The 24,993-nt window shown below is 43.2% G+C and overlaps 1 protein-coding gene and 1 pseudogene across 2 annotated transcripts; both read left to right on the top strand.

Annotated features, from left to right (window-relative positions):
- The first annotated feature begins 1,700 nt into the window (after positions 1-1,700).
- Positions 1,701-6,778, top strand: LOC311104713 (transmembrane protein 33-like). The gene is made up of 8 exons (XM_084146597.1): positions 1,701-1,805; positions 2,462-2,533; positions 3,386-3,480; positions 4,218-4,405; positions 4,780-4,847; positions 5,099-5,232; positions 5,405-5,488; positions 5,603-6,778. Exons 2-8 carry the CDS (start codon positions 2,483-2,485, stop codon positions 5,730-5,732), a joined length of 750 nt encoding a protein of 249 aa, XP_084002723.1. The 5' UTR covers positions 1,701-1,805; positions 2,462-2,482; the 3' UTR covers positions 5,733-6,778.
- Positions 6,779-8,065: 1,287 nt separating this feature from the next.
- Positions 8,066-24,310, top strand: LOC311104631 (BBSome complex member BBS7-like; annotated as a pseudogene). Its single transcript has 18 exons — positions 8,066-8,101; positions 8,323-8,388; positions 8,911-9,086; positions 9,190-9,376; positions 9,527-9,599; positions 11,199-11,315; positions 11,543-11,673; positions 12,976-13,060; positions 13,237-13,339; positions 15,758-15,950; positions 20,903-20,977; positions 21,075-21,143; positions 22,098-22,237; positions 22,697-22,861; positions 23,103-23,212; positions 23,379-23,482; positions 23,600-23,723; positions 23,914-24,310. The product of its transcript is annotated as a BBSome complex member BBS7-like (transcript).
- Positions 24,311-24,993: the final 683 nt, after the last annotated feature.

Here is a 24,993-nt window from a genome sequence, read left to right as displayed (position 1 = left end):
AGGAGACGTATACTTGGATGAATTAGGAGGAATGGAGGGGAAAAGAGAGGCAGAGGTCTAAGAGAGAGATGGAGGAAGATTGTGAGTTTGAGTCAGTTAAAAATGAAGAGTGGTTGGAAATGTAAGCAAAGTGAGCTGAAGACAGGAGCAGAAATGGAAGTGAATGAGGGTGATGTCTCGGATGTGGAAAGTGTGGTGAAGTACTCGGAGCCCGAGGATTGCACAGCGGGTCAGGATAAAGATGAGTCTGTGGCCGTAGGCTTGAAGTTTGTGGAAAAAATGGATCCTTGCCTTTTGGCTGATCCAATTGTGGTTTCAAGATGGGTGAAAAGAGTGTTGGGTAAATTGGAATCGGTGAGGGTAACCAGAAGTGGTCTAGTGATAATTGTTTGTGTTTCTGTTGGGCAGAGGGAGAAGGCGCTCAGAGTTAAACAAATGGGGGAAAGAATTGTGAATTGTTTCGCTCTTAAGAAAAGGGTGCCATTGAGAGGAGTGATTACTGGAGTAGCAGTGAATGTAAAAGTTGACCAACTGAAGGAGATGATTCCCGGTGTGTGTGATGCTCGTCGTTTGGTGCGATGTAAACAGGGTGGTGAGAGTCATTGTCTGTTCTTTTGAGTTTTGAAGTTTAGTCTTTGCCGGAGAAAGTGAGGTTAGGATATATAAGTTACCCAGTGCGAGCATATGTGCCGAATACCTTAAGATGTTACAGGTGTCAAACTTATGGGCATGTGGCAGCAGTGTGTAGGAGGGAGATACCAAGGTGTGAGAAGTGTGCAGAAGGGCATGAGACAAAGTAGTGTGAAGCAGTGGGGAAAGTGGTGGTGTGTGCTAATTGTAGGGGTGGCCATGGGGCTGGGGATCAGACATGTCCAGTGCGAGAGAAGCAGGTTGAGGTATCCAGGGTAAGAGTAGAGAATAAGTTGTCATATGCGGAGGCAGTGAAGAAAGTAGAGGAAGATGGGTCAAGGGGGAGGGATCCTGAGAGAAATGGTGTGAGTAGTAGAGATGTACCAGTACATAGGGATAAACCAAAAAGTTATATATGGTCAGCAAGATTGGATTTTTAGCGTTTATAGCAATGGTTACTAATTGTACTGCAGGGATGGAACGCAAATCGATGAAAATTGAGGTGGTGGTGGCAGCTGTAGAGAGATATTTGGGTGTGCGAGACTTGACAGCAGAAGAGTTACAGGGAGTGTTAAGTGGTGATGTCCCATCAATTCAGGTTGAGGGCATGAGGTAGGAGTGAGTGTATTTAAACAGTGGAGAAGGGTGGGGTTAATTATTAGTTGTAGTGTTGAAGGTGTGAGTGTAGTGTTAGATGGTCCTCTGTAGCTCAATTGGTAAAGCATGGCGCTTGTAACGGCAGGGTAGTGGGTTCGATCCCCGGGACCACCCATACGCAAAAATGTATGCACACATGACTGTAAGTTGCTTTGGATAAAAGTGTCTGCTAAATGGCGTATTTATGGTAGGATATTTCTTTGCTTTGGTTTATTTTATTTTTCAAGGAACGATAAGGGAGTTGAACTCCAGTCTAGTAGGAGGCGGTAATGCAACAAATTGGATGCCAACCGCCGTTAAACCTCATTGAAGAAGAAGAAGAAGAAGAAGAAGAAGAAGAAGGCGGCCCACACTCCAGTACAGTATGGTGGCGGTAATGCACCATAACGTTGACTGCCAACCGCCGATAAACACCACCGAAGAAGAAGAATATTGCTGAATAGCTAGCGAAAGTAGCCAACAAAATAACAGAGTCATTGGTGAAACTGCATATCTGACGTTGATCTCGACAGTTTCAGGTAATTTTCGGAAAATATAGCCTAAACCTAATTATTCGTGTTAGCTACATTGAAGTCAGACAGTCCACGCAGAGAATATTTAAGGTAGCTAACAGTACATTACATGCTTGTCAGCTAGTTTAGCCAGAACTGAGCTAGCTAACAAGCGTCAGAACATTCTAGAGTGTGGAGGCAGTTCTACGTTAGCTAGCTAGTGTACATTAGGCTAGCTAATTCATTTACCGGGATTCGCCATTGCTAACGTTTTCTCAATTAACTCATTATATAAAGCCAACAAATGTGCTTTCCGAACTAGTTTGCTAGTTATCACTCCCTGGATCTGTCTCACGTTTGTGTGGCTAATAATTGCTGTCTAGTAGCTAGCTAAGCTAGTTGGATAGCGCCTATGTTCTGACAAAGCTACAGCTGAGCCAAAAATATTGATGCCCTGACTGACAGTCATCTAACTAGTTGGGTAACGTTAGTTTGAATCAGTTTAAACGTTTTAGCTAGTTGTTTTGTCTGCACTCCGCATATCAAAATCAACTCATGAACGTGGGTGTATAAGCTAATCAGCATTTTCATTCTTGCCATTTCTTGAGAGTCAAGTGGGCTTTCTATGTCCGGGTGCTATAAGTTATTCATTAAACGGTTTTTGTGTTTCCGTCTCTCTTCAGGGGTAAACGAGAGTCAAGAAGATGGCTGACACAGAGCAAACAAGTGCCCCTCCCCCTCAATTAGGGCCAGTGGTGAGTAATCATGCACTTCTACTTCATCAAGATCATAGATTGTACTTGTTAGGCAGGATGTATACTCCATAGTGGAGAAGCTCTGTGACTTCACCACACATTTCACTGCATAACGTAGGTTGTAACTTTACGCACTCTCCAGTGATGTTACCTGTCTCCTGAGTGGCGCAGTGGTCTAAGGCACTGCATCACAGTGCTAACTGTGCCACTAGAGATCCTGGGTCGAATCCAGGCTCTGTCGCAGCCGGCCGTGACCGGGAGACTCATGGGCGGCGCACAATTGGCCCAGTGTCGTCCAGGGTAGGGGAGGGAATGGCCGGCAGGGATGTAGCTCAGTTGATAGAGCATGGCGTTTGCAACACCAGGGTTGTGGGTTCGATTCCCACGGGGAGCCAGTATAAAAAAAAATATGTATTCACTAACTGTAAGTCGCTCTGGATAAGAGCGTCTGCTAAATGACTAAAATGTAAATGTAAATGTTACAATGAACGTTTGGAGTATAAACCCAGCGTAAAGCCTATTTTTTACATTGTGCAAGTACTCAACACAAGGACACTTATCTACACTAATCGGCTGTCCTGCGAAGTTGCATTACAAAAACATGCAAAAGTGTGGAGCCCCAAATTTGTAGTGCAATGCAAGTAGGCAGGGAAAACATTTTTGTGTAGGTAATTGCATCCTTGCAGTAAGGTAGACATTAGTTTTTTTTGGTCTCACATTTTGGCGTATTGCAGATCATTTGGATAGTGCTCAATGATACAATATAGGCCTGTGGATGTTGACTCTAAAATATATTTTGTCAAGTTTTTCTAACCTCATGAACTTGAATGTACTAATTTTTTTTTTTCACAGCAATTCATGTTGGCGAACAAACTAGAGACAGCAATGTGGCTCTCACGGCTCTTCACCATCTATTGCTCAATAATGTTCATTCTACCACTCTTAGGGTAAGGGTCAATGCTCAGATTTTTCACTTTGTCTATATCAGGGCTCTCAACCCTGTTCCTGGAGAGCTACAGTCCTGCAGGTGTTCAGTCCAAACCCAGTTGTAACGAGCCCCGTGTAGCTCAGTCGGTAGAGCATAGCGCTTGCAACGCCAGGGTTGTGGGTTCGATTCCCACAGGGGGGCCAGTATGAAAATGTATGCACTCACTAACTGTAAGTCACTCTGGATAAGAGCGTCTGCTAAATGACTAAAATGTAATGAACCTGACTCAGCTTATCAACCAGCTAATTATGAGATTCAGGTGAGCTAGATTAGGGTTGAAGCGAAAACCTACAGGATGGTAGCTCTCCAGGACCAGGGTTGGAGAGCCCTGATCTACATTAGCTATTTACGAAAGCAATATGCTAGGATAGGGACTGGTCGTTTGGTTTTCTACTGCAGTTTGGGTTTTACATTATTGTTAATGTTTACTCAGTTCCAGCACCAGGGATAATATTTTTCTGGATGTGCATATAGCAACAATATCTGACACAGACAACCAATGCAGAACTGCGAAATTAACAATATTTTAGTGATGGCATTATCAAATTAATGTCTTGAATGTTCACCTGATGCCACCACATATTCACTTTCATAGCATATTGTGGTCCAAATTGTTACACCATTTCGATATACTCCAAAATGTAATTAACCAGTCTGAGTTCCCCTCAGAGTAATGCATTTATTTACATTTTCCAGACCCCAGGCGGCTGCCAATTTCTACCAGCGTGCGCTGCTGGCCAACGCCCTCACCAGTGCGCTGCGACTACACCAGCGGCTCCCCCACTTCCAGCTCAGCAGAGCCTTCCTAGCCCAGGCACTCCAAGAGGACAGCTGTCACTACCTGCTGTACTCCCTCATCCTGGTCAACTCTAACCCCATCACAAGTATCCTCTCAACCATACATAAAGGCTATCACCATAGCCTGGTCCCAGATCTGTTTGTGTTGTATAGCCAAATCCTAGGGTCGTTGTCATGTCAGGCTAATATCACCATGCCTTGGTTGTTCTGTCATAAGGGTGTCTGATAAAGCTAAAGCTTGGTATATCACCACCAAACTGGTTTGGGGAGAATGCTAATTGTAATGCAGGAAGGTTTTTGTAATGGTTGGGGTCATGGTTTCAGTTATGCAAACCTACAAAAAACCTATTTACCTATTAACAAGAAGGCATTGCTTGAAAACACTTTGAAGCTGCCCTTCAATGTTTGTTTTGTGTTGTCCATCTTTACTGCTGTTTTGCCCCTTAACCGCTGTCTACAGTGAGCATATTCCCAGTCTTCCTCTTCTCGTTGCTTCATGCAACCACCTACACAAAGAAGGTTCTGGATGTAAGTATCCTCTTTTGATTCCAAAACATTTAAACGTTAGTGAAGCCATCAAAAGCCAGTTGGGTAAAGCATAGCCAGCACTCGAAAAAGGGTATTTTGTGATTTGGATGGTCATTGTCACCATCCAAATCATAAAATACCCTTTTATGAGTGTTGGCTAGGTAAAATACAGTAATTTTGCTAATTTATGCTCATTCATAAGGTGCTCTTTCATTATTTGGTCATCCTGATGTGTATAATTCCCCTTGTAGGCAATGGGCCCTAATAGCCTGCCCTTTGTGAGGAACTTCCTCAACAAGCTCACAGCCAACCAGCAGAACATCCTGAAGTTCATCGCCTGCAACGAGATCTTCCTCATGCCAGCCACTGTATTCATGCTATTCAGGTATGTCTATTTCTGTGCACATTTTAATGGTACCTTAGACTGAAGTCTGATAAGGGTTTTTCCTTTTAGATTCTCTTACAATACCAGTATGCACTGAGATGAGAATTCATAGTTTGTCCCCCCCACCCCCCACCCAGTCACTTGATTTACTCTTGGTTTTTGTTGTTTACAGTGGCCAGGGAAGCTTGCTGCAGCCTTTCATTTACTACAGGTTTCTAACTCTCCGCTACACCTCAAGGAGAAACCCATATTGCCGGTAAGTAGCCTCAATTGACTTCTGTAGGTGTAGTAATTTCAATATGTTGGATCATTGTACAATAGCAAATATGGCTAATTGCATTTCTCAAACCATAATTTCCACCCCTCCCAGCACCCTGTTCTCAGAGCTTCGGATTCTGCTGGAGCATTTCATCATGAAGCCCGCCTGCCCGGCCTTCTTCAGAAAGATGTGCCTCAACAGTATCGCCTTTATGAGTCGCCTGGCCCCCACTGCAGTGTGACCTCACTTTCTGTCCCCCCACAACCATAGTTTGTACTGCAAGGGGTGTGGCGGCATGTCAACTTGAGGGACTGACGAGCAACAACTTTGAGAGAGAAAAAAATACTTTTTAATGTTACATGTCAGGTCTGTGTTCCTGCTGCTCTGTTCATATGCTAGAGCGGAGGCTGAGGCTCTGCCTGCGATGCACTGAAAATCCCCCGATTTTGTTTTTGAAATGGCTTTATGGAGCAGCTGGACACTCACTCCCCCTCCTCCACCCCCTTTTCTCTCTCTTTGGGAAGAACACCAGCTGACTATCTGTGTTCTACTTCTAAGGATTGACCTTATGATGGTAATTGTCTTTGGTCTGTCCTGTATGATTTATTTATTCATGACAAAATACTTGTTCTCTTGCAAAAAAAGATTAACTTCTGAGATTAGATATTTAATTTAAATTGTACTATACATAGTTGCAATCTTTCTTTTTTTATTAATCATATTGTGCTTTTTAAAGGCGAGATGAGATGTCAGTTGCTCTGGGATTTCTACATCCACCAATTCCATTTTATACATTTTCTTACGCTGAAAGCATCTGTTATGATTGTCTTAACACATTTTTACTCTTTGAAATTGAAATGTGATCTATGCCATGTAACTCACTACATGGTGTTACATGGCACTGAAATGAGAAAGTGGAATATCTGCTGTACTTTTGAAGACTTGAATGGTACAAAGACATGCAGTCAAAGGATTTATGCTAAAAATGAATCAGTTTCACTCTACCAGCAGTTCCTCAGTCTGTGCACAAAGCACATGGTACTCAGTAAATGGGAAGGAGTAGGCTGGCTTCAAATGCAAGTGTATAGTTGCATTTTGGATAGGTTTTCTAATTTAAAATGTCTTCAATTCAACTGATTTGTGGCTAATACCCCTCGTTTTCCGGTTCACTGCATGCCCACATTGCCATGTTAAATGTATTTATTATTTACTTGTAGAGAAACCATGTTTGTGTAGATCTGGAATATATTTATCCATTATCTTAAATCAATAAAATAAGAAAAATTACCTTGTTGAATGACAACCTCCATATTCACTAATATAAACATGATTTGTATCAATTAGCATCAGTGATTTTTCAATGTTGGTTTGGGATCCTAATTAGCAACGGCGCTGGTCACATGAATTTGTTAATCTTCGAACGCTTCCGCATGGAATTATTACGTAGTTGTTTTTAACGTAGCTACTATGGAGGAAGACAAAAAAAAATACTGGACCCCGCTATACCAATCAGAATCTACGTTGAATCGCACCGAGACATCACCCAATGATCTTGAAGCTTCTTCAAACGACATCGTTGTCCATGGTAACGGGTCCAGTGTGATCACAGAAGAATCAGATGCTATCTTGACAACGTGAATGTTCTACTAAAATGTCGATAAACTAGCAGACGTTTAGCTAACTCAAACAACGATGTGCCAACTATATGGAATATATTCATGATACTGGTCAGTGAGTGTGTAACGTTGTCACGTGGATTTCGAGTAGCTACCGCGTTACAGCGTTAGCAAACCAACTAAATTAGCCAACTAGGGGTGTGTTCGTAAATTCAATCTGGAGTGCCAGAGTGCGCGTGCGTAAATTCAGAGCGTTCAGAGCGCACACTGGACGTTCTGGCCGAGGAGTAGGTTGATCGGAGCGTTCTGACCTCTCAACGGCAGTCAAGCACCCAAGCTAACTGGCTAACGTTGGCTAGCTGCTTCCAGACACAAATGATAGAACACCTCACTCTGACCATTTTAGTCGCCCTAGCAGAGCTGGTTAGGCTGTTTTCATGTTGTCCAGAGCGTTGGTGACTGTAACTGAGCGTTGGTGGCTGTAACTGTGCTGCTGGCAACAATTTAATGAAGCTTTTTTACCGACGTTTACTGACACCAGCCATATGCAACGGGTGTTGAGCGTTCGTAAATTCAATTATTCTGCGCTTTGGCACACTCAGACGGACGCGAGAGATCCCTGAAAACGGAGTAGTAACCAGAGTGAATTTACGAACGCACCTCTAGGCTAATCCCTACTACAGGAGAATCCCATAGAGCTGTACTGTTTTTGATAATCACATTCTGACAAAATGCTCTTTGCTAAACTCGGATGTTAGCTAGACAGCTATCTTTATTAGCTAGCTAACGTTGATTTAGATATCTGTAACCCGGTCGGAAATAGCTTGTTCTTAACGGTTAACGTTACTGGACAGAAACCCAGCTTCTTTGGATAATTGACCTAGCTACAGTAGCTAATCAATTGAATTGTACACCAATTTCTGATGAGCAAATACTCGCATCAAGCCAAGAGAACATCATGGAGATCAGCCTCAATCGAGTTGATTATCTGCAGGTAACTGAGTTAGCAACAGTAACTAGATAATTTAGCTATATAGCTTTTTCCTACATTTTGACCCCTGGCACTGATCATGTCACTAATGTTATGGCTAAATACATAGTAGCCTGAATGGGAAAAGGACTGCTTTTTTTTTTTTACTCAGCCAACTTTGTCTTTAGTAACTGTCGATGAATTGTGATACTGATTTACTCTGGCTGTCACGTTCATCGTCACAGGTTGGTGTGACATCTCAGAAAACCATGAGGCTCCTCCCTGCCTTGGGACGCAAAGCAACCCAAAAGGTACTGTAATGTTCATGTACATAATTAGAAGTGACCCATAAATAGCCTTGTGGTTGGTTTGGAATATATGCTTTTGTAAATCTGGCTCTGAACAATGCCCCAATTATTGAGTTACACATTTCATTTTGCGTGTTACAGGTTGCTGTTGCTGATCATGATGGTGTGGTAACTTGTTTTGGGATGAAAAAAGGAGAAGCTGTGGTATGTATTGGGTCTTACACAGTCAACATCATTGAAATACTAGCCTGGGTTCCAGTCTGTTTTTAGCCAACTCATTCATCATTGTTGGCTAAAGCAGAACCGGACTGGCACCTAGGCTAGGAGAGGACAACCACTTTCAAGGACTTCATATGAATGCCTACTGCCATGGTCCCCCTAACCTGCTCCAGGGAAACTGCTCTGCAGCTGACCATGTGCTGTTCGGTGGGATGGGTACCGTGTCCTCAAAAATACACGTTTCCGTTGTGTAATAAATAAATAAAGTTCCATTTTATGAATGTTGATTGTGGTTATCTTTTCTAGCCTGTGTTCAAGACCTTGCCAGGGCAGAAGATAACCAGGCTGGACCTGGGTGGGGCTCTTGGAACCCCGCAGGAGAAGATCTTTGTGTGTGCTGGCTCGGAAGTGAAGGGATACACCAAGAAAGGCAAACAGTTCCTGTCCTTTGAGGCCAACCTTACAGAAAGCATTAATGCCATGTGAGTCTTAACTTTTTGATGTGAAATAGGTTACCTTGCCTCGGTTCCAGGCTCTCTACACATGTTTGTTTAAAAAAAAAAATGCCTTCAATGTGTTTTGCAGGCACGTTTCAGGAGCAGACCTTTTTGTGTGTGCGAGTTACATCTACAACCACTACTGTGACTGCAAGGACCAAGACTACTACCTGTCTGGAGACAAAATCAATGACATTGTGTGTTTGTCTGCTGAGAACTTGGGCCGCGTTGTCCCTGTGTTGGCATGTCAAGACAGAGTTCTCAGAGTGTTGCAGGTGAAGATTTTACCACACTGTCTATTTATCATTTAAATCATTTCCATACAATCCAATGCATGTTTTCTAATGGGTGAATGGAAATTGTGTATGAGTACTGCAGTATGAGAATATAAGTACTTCAAAGAGTTTGTGTTTTCTTGCCCATAGGGATCTGAGCTTTTGTATGATATTGAAGTCCCTGGTCCTCCCTCAGTTTTGGAGCTGTACAATAGAGATGGAGGCAAGTACAAAATTCTTATACTGAACTCAAATGTCAATTTCACACATCCCTGTACTTACAGTGCCTTCAGAAAGTATTCACACCCCTTGACTTTTTCCACATTTTGTTGGTTACAGCCTGAATTTAAAATTGATTACATTTAGATTTTTTTTGTCACTGGCCTACACACAAAACCCCATAATGTCAAAGTGGAATTATGTTTTTAGAAATGAAAAGCTGAAATGTCTTGAGTCAATAAGTATTCAACCCCTTTGTTATGGCAAGCCTAAATAAATTCACGAGTAAAAAGTTGCTTAACATGTCACATAATAAGTTGTATGGACTCGCTCTGTGTACAATGATAGTGTTTAACATGATTTTTGAATGACTACCTCGTCTCTGTACCCCACACATACAATTATCTGTAAGGTCCCTCAGTCGAATAGTGAATTTCAAACACAGATTCAACCACAAAGACCAGGGAAGTTTTCCAATGCCTCGCAAAGTAGGACACCTAATGGTAGATGGGTAAAACATTTAAAAAGCAGACATTGAATGTCCCTTTGGGCATGGTGAAGTTATTAATTACACTTTGGATGGTGTATCAATACACTCAGTCACTACAGAGATACAGGCGTCCTTCCTAACTCAGTTGCCAGAGAGGAAGGAAACGGCTCAGGGATTTCACCATGAGGCCAATAGTGACTTTAAAACAGTTACAGAGTTTAATGGCTGTGATAACTGAAAACTGAGGATACATCAACAACATTGTAGTTACTGCACAATACTAACCTAAATGACAGAGTGAAAAGAAGGAAGCCTGTACAGAATAAAAATATTCCAAAACATGCATCATGTTTGCAATAAGGCAAATAAAAATAAAACTGCAAAAAATGTGTCAACGAAATTAACTTTAAGTCCTGAATACAAAGTGTTATGTTTGGGGCAAATCCAACACAACACATCACTGAGTAACACTTCATATTTTCAAGCATGGTGGTGGTTGCATCATGTTATGGGTATGCTTGTCATCGGCATGGACCAGGGAGTTTATTTAGGATGAAATGAAACAGAATAGAGCTAAGCACAGGTTTAGTCTGCTTTCCAACAGACACTGGGAGACAAATTCATCTTTTAGCAGGAGAATAACCTAAAACACAAGGCCAAATACGCACTGGAGTTTACCAAGACGACATTGAATGTGGCTGAGTTACAGTTTTGACTTATATCGGCTTAAGAATGTATGGCAAGACTTGAAAATGGCTGTCTAGCAATGATCCACTACCAACTTGACAGAGCTTGAAGAATTTAAATAAATGTACAATCCAGGTGTGCAAAGCTCTTAGACTTACCCAGAAAGACTTACAGCTGTAATCGCTTCCAAAGGTGATTTTAACATGTATTGACTCAGGGGGTTGAATACTTAATCAAGATATGAGTGTTTTATTTTTCATACACTTATTTTTTTACAAATGTTAGACTATTTTGTGTAGATCGTTGACAAAAAAAAGACAATTAAATCAATTTTAACCCCAACTTGTAACACAACAAAATGTGAAAAAAGTCAAGGGTTGTGAATACTTTCTGAAGGCACTACTTCTACCACACTGTCTGCTTTAGGGACTAATGGCGAAGACATTCTCTATGGAACTGTGGATGGAAAACTGGGACTGATTAGGATAACTGATTCCTCTTCCTCTTCTAAATGGGAGATTGATAATGACAAAAAGAAAGGAGGTACGGAACTGTTAAAGAAACTATACTAGCTAGTATATGTTTTATCTGTCAGAGACTCAAGAGTATCTATGCACTTAAACGCAATTAGCACACGTATTGTCATCTTATATTATAAGAATGTTATTTACATTGATTTACCATGTTGGTCATCATTCAATGATATAGCTAGCATTATTCCATTCATTGAGCTTATTCCCATTTTCTTTTTCTGTGGTTGTTGCCTATAGGTGTTTTGTGCATCGACACGTTTGATATCCTGGGTGATGGGGTGAAAGACATCCTGGTTGGCAGGGACGATGGGACAATGGAGGTCTATGCCATTGACAGCTCCGACGAGCTCTCGTTGCGCTTTGAGCATGTGAGTCCACTATTATTTTTTTCCTGTCCTATATCTTATATCCTAGGGTGTCCAACCACCAGTGTTGGGGAAGCTATTCTGAAAATATTATTTACCAAGCTACCAATTTACTTCACACTGGAAGAAGTTAAGCTACACTAAAGCTACCATTTAGAAGACTATAGTTTACTTTGAAAAAGTAATTCACTACATCAAACTACTTTGTGATACAGTAAATCAAAATCTGAAATGACATGGAGTACAAATTACAAGAACATATCACTCTGGAGTCCAATGTTAACAGAATGTGTAATTTAGTCTATTAAACACAAAAACGATGTTTCAAGTGAGAATTAGGCCATTCTGATGCCAAAAAATATGCTTGCCTACTTCACCCATCCCACTGGGAAAAAACTGGTTGAATCAACTTTGTTTCCACATCATTTCAACCCAAAAAATCTATGTGATGACGTTGAATCAACGTGAAAAACTGATTGGATTTGCAAAAAGTCATCAATGTAAGGGCATTTCATATTTTTTTATCCAACTTTTAACCTAAATCCAATGACATGGTGAAATGTTTAGTTGAGTTCACGTTGAATTCACGTTAGTAGAAGGATTACTTTTATACTATCCCAGGTATTCCTTAAAGAGGTAGGGTTTCAAGTGTCTCCGGAAGGTGGTCAGTGACTCCGCTGTCCTGGCGTTGTGAGGGAGCTTGTTCCACCATTGGGGTGCCAGAGCAGCGAACAGTTTTGACTGGGCTGAGCGGGAACTGTGCTTCCGCAGAGGTAGGGGGGACCAGCAGGCCAGAGGTGGAAGAACGCAATGTCCTCGTTTGGGTGTAGGGACTGATCAGAGCCTGAAGGTAAGGAGGTGCCGTTCCCCTCACAGCTCCATAGGCAAGCACCATGGTCTTGTAGCAGATGCGAGCTTCAACTGGAAGCCAGTGGAGTGTGCGGAGGAGCGGGGTGACGTGAGAGAACTTGGGAAGGTTGAACACCAGACGGGCTGCAGCGTTCTGGATGAGTTGTAGGGGTTTAATGGCACAGGCAGGGAGCCCAGCCAACAGCGAGTTGCAGTAATCCAGACGGGAGATGACAAGTGCCTGGATTAGGACCTGTGCCGCCACCCCCCCCCCCCCCCCCCCCCATGAGCATCCCAATGGTTCCTGCATGAACGCCCCCCACCCCCATTGGTTCCTGCACCTCATTGGTTCCTACATGAAATGACAAACTTCCTGAGAAATAACAAACTTTTTATCCTAAAGTTTAAAGAATATTGTTGAAATCCATGTCTTTGTGATACTAACTTGTCCACCAGGTGTTGTCGGAGAGCGTCAACTCTATTCAGGGTGGCTGTGTTGGGAAGGAGTCTTATGACGAGGTTCTGACAGCCACGTATACAGGTGAGCTATCAACGAAAGAAAATAGTGTGTTATGCATAAGCTATACAAAAAGAAGAACCACTAGAGCGAGAATAAAGTGATGTCCGCTGACTGTTTGCTGCTCCCAATAAGTGATCTCTAGGAGATACAGATACAATGTTGTGAGCGACTTGAAATGGCAATATGTGTGTGTCCAGGGTGGGTGACAGGGCTAACTACAGAGCCCCAGCAGGCAGAGGCAGGCCCTGGAGAGGAAGTCAAAATGAGTCGGGAGACCCAGAACAAAGTGGCAGCTCTCAGGTATACTTGTTGTCACCTGCATTTGCAATCGATATCAATGGAACTTTGTAAGCAAAACTCAGTGTTGGCAAGGCTAATTCAACAGAAAAAGTGGTAGTTTAGTACAAAACAAAGATAGGAGTCCTGTATTTTGCAAACGTTAGAGGTAGCTAACTTAATTATGAGGACAGATAGTAGCTACACTATATATACAAAAGTATGTGGACCCCCCACAAATTAGTGGATTTTAGGCACACCCGTTGCTGACAGGTGTATAAAATCAAGAACACAGACATGCAATCTCCATAGACAAACATTGGCAGTAGAATGGCCCGTAATGAAGAGCTCAGTGACTTTCAACGTGGCACCGTCATAAGATGCCACCTTTCCAACAAGTCAGTTCATTACATTTCTGCCCTGCTAGAGCTGCCCCAGTCAACTGTAAGTGCTGTTATTGTGAAGTGGAAACGTCTAGTCGCAACAACGGCTCAGCCGCGAAGTGGTAGGCCACACAAGCTCACAGAACGGGACCACCAAGCGCTGAAGCGTGTAGCGCGTAAAAATCGTCTGTCCTCAGTTGCAACACTCACTACCGAGTTCCAACCTGCCTCTGGAAGCAACGTCAGCACAATAACTGTTCGTTGGGAGCTTCATGAAATGGGTTTCCATGGCCGAGCAGTCACACACAAGCCTAAGATCACCATGTGCAATGCCAAGCATCGGCTGAAGTGGTGTAAAGATTTTTTTTTTTTTAGATCACCGCCATTGGACTCTGGAGCAGTGGAAACGCGTTCTCTGGAGTGATGAATCACGCTTCACCATCTGGCAGTCCGACGGATGAATCTGGGTTTGGCGGATGCCAGAGGAACGCTACCTGCGCCAATGCATAGTGCCAGCTGTAAAGTTTGGTGGAGAAGGAATAATGGTCTGAGGCTGTTTTTCATGGTTTGGGCTAAGCTCCTTAGTTCCAGTGAAGGGAAATCTTAACGCTACAGCATACAATGTCATTCTGGACAATTCTGTGCTTCTAACTTCGTGGCAACAGTTTGGGGACGGCCCTTTCCTGTTTCAGCATAACAATGCCTCCGTGCACAGAGCGAGGTCCATACAGAAATGGTTTGTCGAGATCGGTGTGGAAGAACTTGACTGGCCTGCACAGAGCCCTGACCTCAACCCCATCGAAAACCTTTGGGATGAATTGGAATGCTGACTGCGAGCCAGGCCTGACCTCACTAATGCTATTGTGGCTGAATGGAAGCAAGTCCCCACAGCAATGTTCCAGCATCTAGTGGAAAGCCTTCCCAGAATAGTGGAGGCTGTTATTGCAGCAAAGGGGGGACCAACCCCATATTAATGCCCATGATTTTGTAATAAGATGTTCGACGAGCAGGTGTCCGCATACTTTTGGTCATGTAGTGTATGTTTCCATGAACCTGTCCAGTGAATTTTTTTGTTGTTGTCGACATTTAGGGAGTTTGCATAGAAAATAGATGCGACAATTGCCTGCTAGGGTGCGTTTCCATTTAACTATCTTGTGCCAATAAAAACCACTGGAGGTAATGACGTCACAAAAAATCTACAGTGTCGAATAAAACTGTATTGGTCGAGTTTGTCCATTACCCATTTAGGTAAATTGCACATTAATAAATTGGCGACAGCCTGTATGCCTGTCCACCTATCTGTTTCATGTCTCAGGTAGCCCATGAAAGCCAGCATGGTTAGAATGCAAGAATTGACTAATAGTGGGCCATTTTCTAATAATTCTCATTAGGGCTGGGCGGTATACCGTATTTTATGATATACTTGTATTGATGCACGGACTAGTTTCATGTCTCAGGTAGCCCGCGAAAGCCAGCGTGGATAGAATGCAATAATTCTCATGTGCCAACGTATCGCCACGGCCTGTGCCATGGTGAAACTTGCACTTCTGTAGATCCGAAATAATTGGATGGTGAAACTTGCCAGCCAGCCAGAAAAGTAAGGCGAAGCAATTCAAGCATTCTTGAATGTCAGGACAATCCTTTTCCTGCAAAGAAACATTGTTTTTATAGTTAAGAAATTGTACTTGCAAGCAGTAGGCATTTAGAATTCAGTGTGGAGTGGAGCAATAGACATTCTAACCAGAGTGGAGCTTATAGTTACGTGATGAATTCACGTGCTCCGTGTACCTTCAAGTATTTGCCAATCATCATTTTATTCGAGAAACACAGTTTCCATCGTCATTTGTCGTAATAAAGAAAGTTAGACAAAATAAAAATCCACCCGTCGAACGGATAAAAATGTTAGAAAATGTCTCCTATATCTGCCGTTTCCATTTCACATGTCGCAGTGTTGTTTGTTGTCACATTGCCTTTGTCAAATAAACCTGGGTCAATGGAAACCTGCTTACTGTCTGTTGTAATTCTCCCACTATGAACACACAGCACATGTCACCCTCAGGGCAGAGCTAGACCAACTGCAGATGAAGGTCCTTCAGGGCCGTGAGAAGTACCAGCAGACCTCCCAGTCCAGTACGGCCATCTCTGCCATGCCCGTGTTCAACGTCAACGACAAGTTCACCCTGTGTCAGGATGACGCCAGCTACAGCCTCACTTTGGAAGTGCAGACGGCCATTGACAATCTGCTGCTGCAGGTGAAAGAAATTGACTAAACTGTATTTTTTATGTGGTGTATTGAACAAGAAAGAGAGATTTGAGCGTTTTTTTTAATGAGAGAGATCTACTAATGATACGGCTATGTGACCACGACTTTTATGTAATGGATTGTAATGTTAGGTTCCATTTTAGTCGGTCACTCGTTATAACATACTATGGGGAGTCAACGACCAATCCTATTCACCTGAAGCAAACTAAAACCACACCCAACGGATGCCGAGTCCGCCCTCAGAAGCCCCGCCTCTACTGGCTACAATACCGGGGCTCTGATCCATTTCCTTTGCTCTTCAGCTTGCCTGAAGGAAGAACGTGTGTCACGCAATATACAAACTTTTCAAGCACACGAAGGCTCCGAGATTCTGATCCAACTTAGGTGTCTGTTAGTGGGGAGAGAGTACTCGTCCCCCTAGATGTTTTGGGGCTTGGTATCGGTTTTTGTGTTTGCTAAAATCGAACTACTTTCTGTTCTGCTTGTCCAGCTAATGCTTCCTTACTTGGGTAGGATTTGTGTTTGATAAAACCCCACTACTTTCTGCTCTGCTTGTGGAGCCAGTGCTTCCTTTCTTGAGTAAGGTGGCCAGTGGTAAGAAGTAAGTTCAAAAAGGCTAACCAGCCAAGTTTGAATCTCCGACCGTGCTCATAGGATGCCACCTTTCCAACAAGTCAGTTCTTCAAATTTCTGCCCTGCTAGAGCTGCCTGTAAGTACTGTTATTGTGAAGTGGAAATGTTTAGGAGCAACAACAGCTCAGCCGCGAAGTGGTAGGTCACACAAGCTCACAGAACGGGACCACCGAGTGTTGAAGTCCTCGGTTGCAACACACCAAGTTCCAAATTGCCTCTGGAAGCAACTTCAGCACAAGAACTGTTTGCAGGGAGCTTCATGAAATGGGTTTCCATGGCTGAGCAGCCGCACACAAGCCTAAGATCACCATGCGCAATGCCAAGCGTCGGCTGGAGGGGTGTAAACCTTGCCGCCATTGGACTCTGGAGGAGTGGAAACGCATTCTCTGGAGTGAAGCACAAACATTTCGCTACACCCGCAATAACATCTGCTAAACACGTGTATGTGACAAATTTAAATTTGATTTGATTAATTACGCTCACCATCTGGCAGACGAATCTGGGTTTGGCGGATGCCAGGAGAACGCTACCTGCCCGAATGCATAGTGCCAAAGGAGGAGGAATAATGGTCTGGTGCTGTCATGTAGTGTATTTACCTCATGTCGCTGCAGCGGTGAAGCATCGCTTACCCCTGTTTTAAAGATTTACTTAGCTCCAGATGCTTACAAGGGGGCTAACCCTAGCACGGTGCTTCTGAATAAACAGCGCCGGTTCTCAGGATTCCTGAGAGGGACAGGCGGATGTATTTGGATGAGCCAGTTTCGGCAACAAGGTTGTTTGGCTCTGGGCACTCCTCCCCAAGCATTTACTGTGGCAGCAGTGCTCCCAAGTGGCTCGGTCAATGGGTGCAAGTTACCGGTTGCAGAGGTCCCCGAACCCGGTGTGGGCCCGGTATCAGAATGCACATTTCCTTCCCCACTTTCAGACTGTCAAAAGTGGTGGATATGAAAATATATTATCCCATTCCTCAGGGTGGCGCTCTGCCCCTTCAGGAGATAATGTATGTGAGACTGGCAATGTGCTCCGTCCAGAGGCGGGCATTTGCAGGTTCACCATGGGTGGTGATGAGGACGGTGACAAGGGGGTACGGTCTGCAGTTCGCTGTGCGGTGTCCTCCTTTTCGTGGCGTAATTAAGTCAATGGTCCCCGAGGTCCTAGCGCCTGTCTTGAGAGAGGAAATTTCCTCTGTCCTTCAAAAGCAGGCAGTTCGGGCAGTCCCCGTGTCAGAAGTACAGAGCGGTTGGTACAGCCGGTACTTGTTAGTTCCCAAGAGCGATGAAACGTTGCGTCGCTCCTGGACTTGCGTGTTTTAAACAAGGTTTAAACAAGGCACCTCAAGGTTGAAAGTTAAAAATACTCACACTTCGCCGGCCATTGCAGTTGGTTCACGTCCATAGATCTGGAGGATGCATATTTTAATGCACTATACATCCTCCTCATCTCCCTATCGCCCACACCTTTTCTATGGTGGTGGAGGCGGCTTTGGCACCGGTGCGGTGCCAGGGGATCAGGGTATTGGCAAGGCTATCTGGACGATTAACTGGTCGTAGCGGAGTCTAGGAAATAGGTGGAGCTCCACACTGCCACGCTGGTTTCCCATATTCAGTCTCTGGGGTTCGTAGTGAATAACAAGAAAAGTTGTTTGATTCCGGCTCAGCGCATTCTGTTTCTGGGTCTCGTTCTGGACGGTTCTGAATCATACGTTTTTGTCCCAACAGAGGAGGGTCGCATTCCAGCTCTGTCTGGCACGGTTTCTGCTGGGGCACTCGGTGCCTTTTAGCTTGCTCCTGCGGTTATTGGGTCTGATGGCCTCTATGATAGCTGTGATGCCTCTGGGACTTCTGTTGATGTGTCTGTTTCTGTTTCTGAGTGAGGGAAACTCTCTCAGGCAGGGAGGGACTCTCTCCTGAACCTGGCCCGTTATCTGCTCATATGGGGCAGTGTGCATTACCTGTCGCTCAGGGTGACGTATCTTCCCAAATCTCTCACCGTGGGTGCGGATCTACTTTTCAGGGGGGGGTCCTATCTCTATGGAATGGAGACTGCACCCCTCGATGGTGGCCCAGATATGGGACCGGTTCAACAGGGCCGACATAGATCATACGCGTCGAAAGAAAAAGCTTTGGCGTTTCAGTGGCCTCGGACCCTGCTCAATGCGTTCCTCCGGTGGACCTGATTCAGACCACCGTGGAGAGGGTCCGTCAGGATGGTTTTTTGTTGATTTTGGTGGTTCCCCGTTGGCCCAGACAACCCTGGTTCCAGGAGATCATCGTCGGTGAGACGGCACGCGAATGCACATTATCAAGTCACAGCAGGTGCCCTGTTGTTTTGGACTTGCGGTTCCTTGTGTGAGTTCTGGCATTCCAGACTCCTCAGGTCTCGATGTGAGCCTTTTTGGAACCGGTAGGGTCTATGGACTTGGGCCACCGTGGTCGATGTTAGGCAGCATTTTGTCCTGGTACCACAGTTTTGCTCTGCGTTTGAGCCTTGGGCTGCCTTGATGTGCGGCAGCGAACAGAGTGCGCATTTATCAGGGTTACCACAGTTCCCTGTGGGTTTGAGCCTTGGGCTGATGTGGCACCGCGTGAGTACACAATTACTGCAGGTTTCCTGTGGGTTTCAACCTTGGGCTGCCGTGGTTCAACGACTCTTGTCGATGCTATGCAGCCTGCGTGTGCGTTTTACCAAGTCACAACAAATGTTCTGTTGTTTTGGACTTGCAGTTCCTTGTACGAGTTCTGACATTTCAGGCTCTCAAGGTAAGTATTGTTTTTGGGTTCTAGGGACTTGGGCTGCAGGGTCAGTGCTCACAGCCAAGTTGCAGCAGATTCTGGTTCCCTATATGGGGCTCTGACAGTTCAGGCTTCTCGGGTAAGTATTTGGGGGAAAGGTGGCTTCATTAACGCCTTTTTGGAGCTGGTGGAACGTGTGTGCTTAGGCTGCCGTGGGCCTCCTAGTTTGGTACTCTTTGAGCCGGCTTGGAGCGTGATTGTATGTCCCCATCAGAGTATGTGAGCGGAGTTAAGTGGTCGGAAATCACGCTCATCACTCACGCTCCGGCGCTCCAAGTGCTTTCCAACCGCTCCGCTAAAAAACGCTCCTTGCTCACAGGAAAAAAAACTGCCGCTCCAAATTCGCTCCATTCATTAAAATCACAATTTAACCAACACCCATCTATTTTTGTGACTACCTGGACCTACCATTTGGTTTTGAAGTATTGAAACCAAACCATATTATTTGAATGAAAAGTATTTCAATAAACAACATGAAAAGGTGACTGTAAGAAGCGCTCATAATTTCAAATAGGCTACATGTCGTATTAAACAGCATATAAAGACTCTAAATAGGTCAGGAGCCAGACAAGTAACCTAAGCAGGAATGAAAATTAATTATTTAGGATATAGTATTACTTATAGTATCAATTATTTCAAGGCTTTAGCCTACAAAGAAATACATTGTGAAGCATTTGCGAGTGCGACACACTAAGCACTCAGCATTTAAACAACATTTCATTGTATTAAATCATTATAGTCTATAAATTGCGCACATAGGCTGTGACTTACTTAGAATTAAATACAAAAGACACTCTTTTCAGATTCCACAATGATTCTTTAGTTGTGGACAATGCATCACCGCACTCCCTCTCTTGCTCTTGGTCCTCCTCATCTTTCTAAGTCACTTTGATTTTGCACCTGTGGGTTTTATCAGTTTCCTTATGAAGATATTTAGTGAACTCCATGACAGTAGCTAAAGCAAGGGGCTATAGCATCACACAAGTAGACTACAAATACATGTTGGGCCGGGCATGCCCTGAGCTCGTGAAGTGAGCACTACTTGGAGTGCTACTGGAGTGAAATTGGAGCGGGCCGACACTCCAGCCTTTAGGAAACTCGCTCCGCGCTCCAGTCAAATTGGGCACTTGCCGCTCCTCGCTCCGCTCACATACTCTGGTCCCCATAGTATGTTATACTGAGTGACTGACTGAAAGGGTACGTACAGTTATGAATATAACTAATGTTCCCTGAAGGATGGAATGAGGTATTACATATTTTGGCCCCGCTCTGTCAGGGAGTTTGGCCTCGCTGAAGAGCGGTACTGAATTGAGGAAATGGATGCAAGCCCCAGTTTTATAGCCAGGAAGGCGGGGCTTCCGAGGGTAGGCTCGGTATCCATTGGCCCGTTGGGTGTGATTTCAGTTTGTTCAGGTGAATAGGATTGGTCATTGACTCCCCATAGTATGTTATACCTCGTTCCCTCCTTCAGGGAACAGTAGTTATAGTCATAACAGTACGATTGTTTTCTTTACAGAGTGACGTACCAATTGATCTGCTGGATGTCGACAAGAACTCTGCTGTCGTGAGTTTCAGCTAATGTGATTCAGAGGTGAGATTCAATCCTATTACAGAGAGCATACAAATACGATTATTGAGAAACTAATGCTTTAGATTCCTCAAAGCACTAATTATGCTATCTGTTTCAGAAGCTAAATGGCAATTTTCTCCTCGCTATGTACAGATGCCAAGCAAATACTACACGGCTTGAGCTGAAGGTGAGAGATTTTTAAGAGTGTGTTTTAAAGTAAATTCATAATTTTTGATCTGGAGGAGTGTAAACTTGGTCAAATATTTTTGGGATTTCACCATTGTATTTTTTTTGGTCATAAAGAGCACGTTCAACTTAATAAAAAAACACGTTTTCCCATCTGAAGAGGTAAAAAAAAAAAAGACTATAATAAGTGCATATTAATTGCTAAATAAAGTAACAGGGTTGACCATAACAGAGTTGACGATTTTATCTTAAATCAGCCATAAATCCCCTAGTGACAAGGGAATGGAAGCTTGTTGTGTGCAACAGGGAGTGGCAATTGAATTTCAAGCTTCACAATATATATTATTATTTTTAACATTTCTAGCCTGTCTATGTATGGGTAACAGGGTTGACGTGTTATGCCAAAAAGAGAAGAACCAGCTCACCTGCTTTTACGCTATGATTTGACTATTCGATTTTCAATGTTTCTAAAAAATTAAATAAACTTTTACTTCACGTAACAGAGTTGACCTTAAAATGAATAATTAAAATAAATAATAATCTTCAGAAATGACTGGTGAAAACTTGGGGTTAAGTAGGTTAAAATCTTCCTAGAATCACAGAGGGTGCCCGGAGGGACATGTCATAATGCTGAACTTTGGCACTTTAGCAAGTATTTTTTCATAGTAAAAATCAGATTTATTTAATTCTCCATGTGGTCTATATTAAAAGGCACTTCATTTAATATATCAGGCTTTTAAAATTCTATATTGGTGCACAATGTCTACTTAAAATATTAAAGGGATGCAAAAGGCACTTTTTGTGGAACGACCCAAAAGTAACACTCTCTTCTCCAGGGGGGCAACAGAGCTAGGTCCAAGTTCCCGTCTGGCCCCACCCGACTCAGCAATGCTAAGGGAAACGCTGCTATGTGTTCTTATGACTTCTATGTCACGTCATCTTCTCCCTTCTCTAGGTGAGGTTCATTGAGGGCCAGTATGGCACCCTGCAGGCCTACATCACGCCACGCCTGCAGCCCAAGACCTGCCAGGTACACCAGTACCTCATCAAACCCCTGTCCCTTCACCAGAGAACTCACACCATTGACCAGGACAGGTAAGAAGAAGGATGAAGCACTAGTAATTACAAAGACGTTGTCTGCCAAAACCTGACTGGGCTGTGCAGCAGTGGGATTCTATTGGCCTGTCAATAACACTTTTTTGGCTTACGTTACTTACGACAGCAATAAAAGAAGAAAAATAAGAACGGTCCATTTTTTTTTCAGAGTATGAAAATGTGTATTTTTGCTTTTTATCCAACCCCCCCCCCCCCCCCCCGAGACACATACACACCCCGAGGGGTTGTGGCAAAGGGTCAGTCTGGAGCAGACTTATAATGCTCAAGGGGACAACATCTATGGCATGCAGAGCAGTCAGCAACCTCCCAGCCACTGGTGCCGGATGTTGACTAAGACTGTCCTATATGGTTATAGTCTACTGAAAGAAAGACGGTGTTTGACTCAATCTCACTCTTTTTCTCTCGTCTTTCACTATCTCTCCATCTCACCCCATACAGACCCATGAACACTTTGAGTCTGGTTGGCCAATTCAGCTTTGCAGAGATCCACTCCTGGGTAGTCTTCTGCTTGCCAGAGGTCCCAGAGAAGACTCCAGCAGGGGAGAATATCACCTTCTACTTCCAGAACACTTTCCTTGGCACGCAGCTGGAAGCCACATACTGGTTCGGAATTCAATTCAATACAATCTTTATTTAACCCCTCAGGCAGATGCGTCAATCAGTGTGCTTGGTTTAGTTTGTCCCTGTACAATGTAACTAATGGAATAATCCCAAAAGTGCAAACTCAAGCTGAAATCAAGGGCACCTCACATAATTTTTGCCATTCACTTTGACTTGTACTTTAGGGAGATTGAATTAAGACACATTCAATATTGGTTTTGTTCTCCCCCTTTTGTCATTTTAGTAAAGGGGAAGGCCACTTCAAGTCTGACAACATTTCCACCATCTCCATACTGAAGGACGTCCTCTCCAAAGAAGCCACCAAAAGAAAAAACAATCTCAACATTTCTTATGGTAGGTCTTTAGCTAGTTACAGTACATTATTATTATCTGTATCTTTAGGCTACTAGTTAGTTATTTACGCTGCAGGAGTGAAACTGTTTTCTGTTCATAAAAAAATAATCTCTATCCAGGCCAATGTAGACAGTCGCACAATTGTATTTGCGGCTCTAATTTTCAGATATCAATGACGTTTCATTGGGTCACACACTCAAGATGATTCATCCGAAGCTTGAGTATCAGCTGCTCTTGGCCAAAAAGGTTCAGCTGATTGACGCATTAAAAGCAAGTAGGCCTACCAGTGTTGCAAACTGATTTTATTTAAATTACTGAAACTTCTTGAATATTGCAACCCTTGCTCACATATCGCTCTCTTTCTGTGTGTATGTGTGTGTTTTGTAGGATCTTCAGGTTCACGAGGGGAATACGGACTTCCTTATTCCTGAATATCGTAACATTCTAGACGAGTCTGCCTATCTGCTAGAGGAATACAAGAAGCAACCAGCTCACCTAGAAAGACTTTATGGTATCTCATTGCACAGTTGTTGCTGTAACATTCTCGTTTCACAAGAATAAAAATCAAAATAAAACATCAGCCATCACATTAGCCTAGCTTGCCAGGGATCCTACATCTCCTGGGTGCAAAATGAATGTGACAATATGGTTATGCAAAACGACAATCACAGTAACGTGTGTTTTTGCTTCTGTTTCCCCAGGTATGGTAACTGACCTCTTCATCGACAAATTCAAATTCAAAGGACAGAATGTGAAGACAAAGGTGTCATTGCTGCTGGAAATTTTGGATAACTACGATTTGGATTCTTTGATGAATTTCTTCAATGAGGCATAATATCAAATTAGAGCAAAGAGGACACAAACTTTGACACCTAATTTGTAATAGCTTTTGTTCTGTATATAGAGTTTACGTTTCAGCTTTGTTTGTTTTTTGTAAGATACTAGAATCAATTATTGTACATATTATGAATTATTTATGTCAATTGTCAACAACATCTGAATGCCTAAAGGCCTATATTCTGTTGGCCTAGCTATATAGTCTGTTGTATGTTCTCTTTTATAGGTTTGCACATGAAAATATAATTGTTCATGTTTGACAGTTACATTTCTATTTCTATTCAAGTGCCTTCGGAAAGTATTCAGACCCCTTGACTTTTTCCACATTTTTTTACGTTACAGCCTTATTCTAAAATGGTAAATTATTCCACGTTTTGTAACTGTTTGCATTGTAGCTAAAACATTTTAGATTTCTAAGGTGGATCAAATAGAGGGGTTCAGATTCCACGCCCCTTGTTAATTCTTGTTCGACAAGTGACCTAGAGCTGGGACGAAAATGGTGTGAACTTGATTGAGAGGCCAAACAGATCGTCGGATCATTTTAATTTTGTTCACAAGTTTGATTCTAATAACAAATGCAGCAAGTGATGTTTGGTCAATCTCTGCAGTGAGTTATCGGAGTTTGCAGTATGTTGTTATCCAGCCAGCCGCTAGTGGTCGCTATATACCTGTCTTGACGGATCCACTATCTTCTGGAGGACTTTAAAGGCTAGTGTACATATTTTCCAAGACGTTGAAAAATCCGTATTTTCCGGATGTCGAAATCATGCTCATTTTTGGTTCTGAATGAAAGTTGGAAATACGTATTTTCCAGACCTTGAAAATATGTATTTTCCTGATGTTGAAATCAGGCTCATTTTTGGTTTGAATATAAGTTGAAAATACATAATTTATAGATGTCTATGTTAGGGCCAAATCAAGGCTGGTCCAGACCAGACAAAATT

The sequence above is a fragment of the Coregonus lavaretus genome, assembly GCF_964263955.1.
Source record: "Coregonus lavaretus genome assembly, chromosome: 29".
NCBI classification, from domain to species: domain Eukaryota; kingdom Metazoa; phylum Chordata; class Actinopteri; order Salmoniformes; family Salmonidae; genus Coregonus; species Coregonus lavaretus.
Note: the sequence above shows the minus strand (reverse complement) of the source record. Positions and strands in the feature narration are given on the sequence as shown.

Bases quoted from the DNA above. Each gene is read 5' to 3' on its own strand.
- LOC311104713 (XM_084146597.1), top strand. From the start codon at position 2,483: ATGGCTGACACAGAGCAAACAAGTGCCCCTCCCCCTCAATTAGGGCCA. The intron at 2,534-3,385 runs GTGAGTAATCAT...TTTTTTTCACAG, and splicing joins CCCCTCAATTAGGGCCAGTG to CAATTCATGTTGGCGAACAA. The intron at 5,233-5,404 runs GTATGTCTATTT...TGTTGTTTACAG, and splicing joins ACTGTATTCATGCTATTCAG to TGGCCAGGGAAGCTTGCTGC.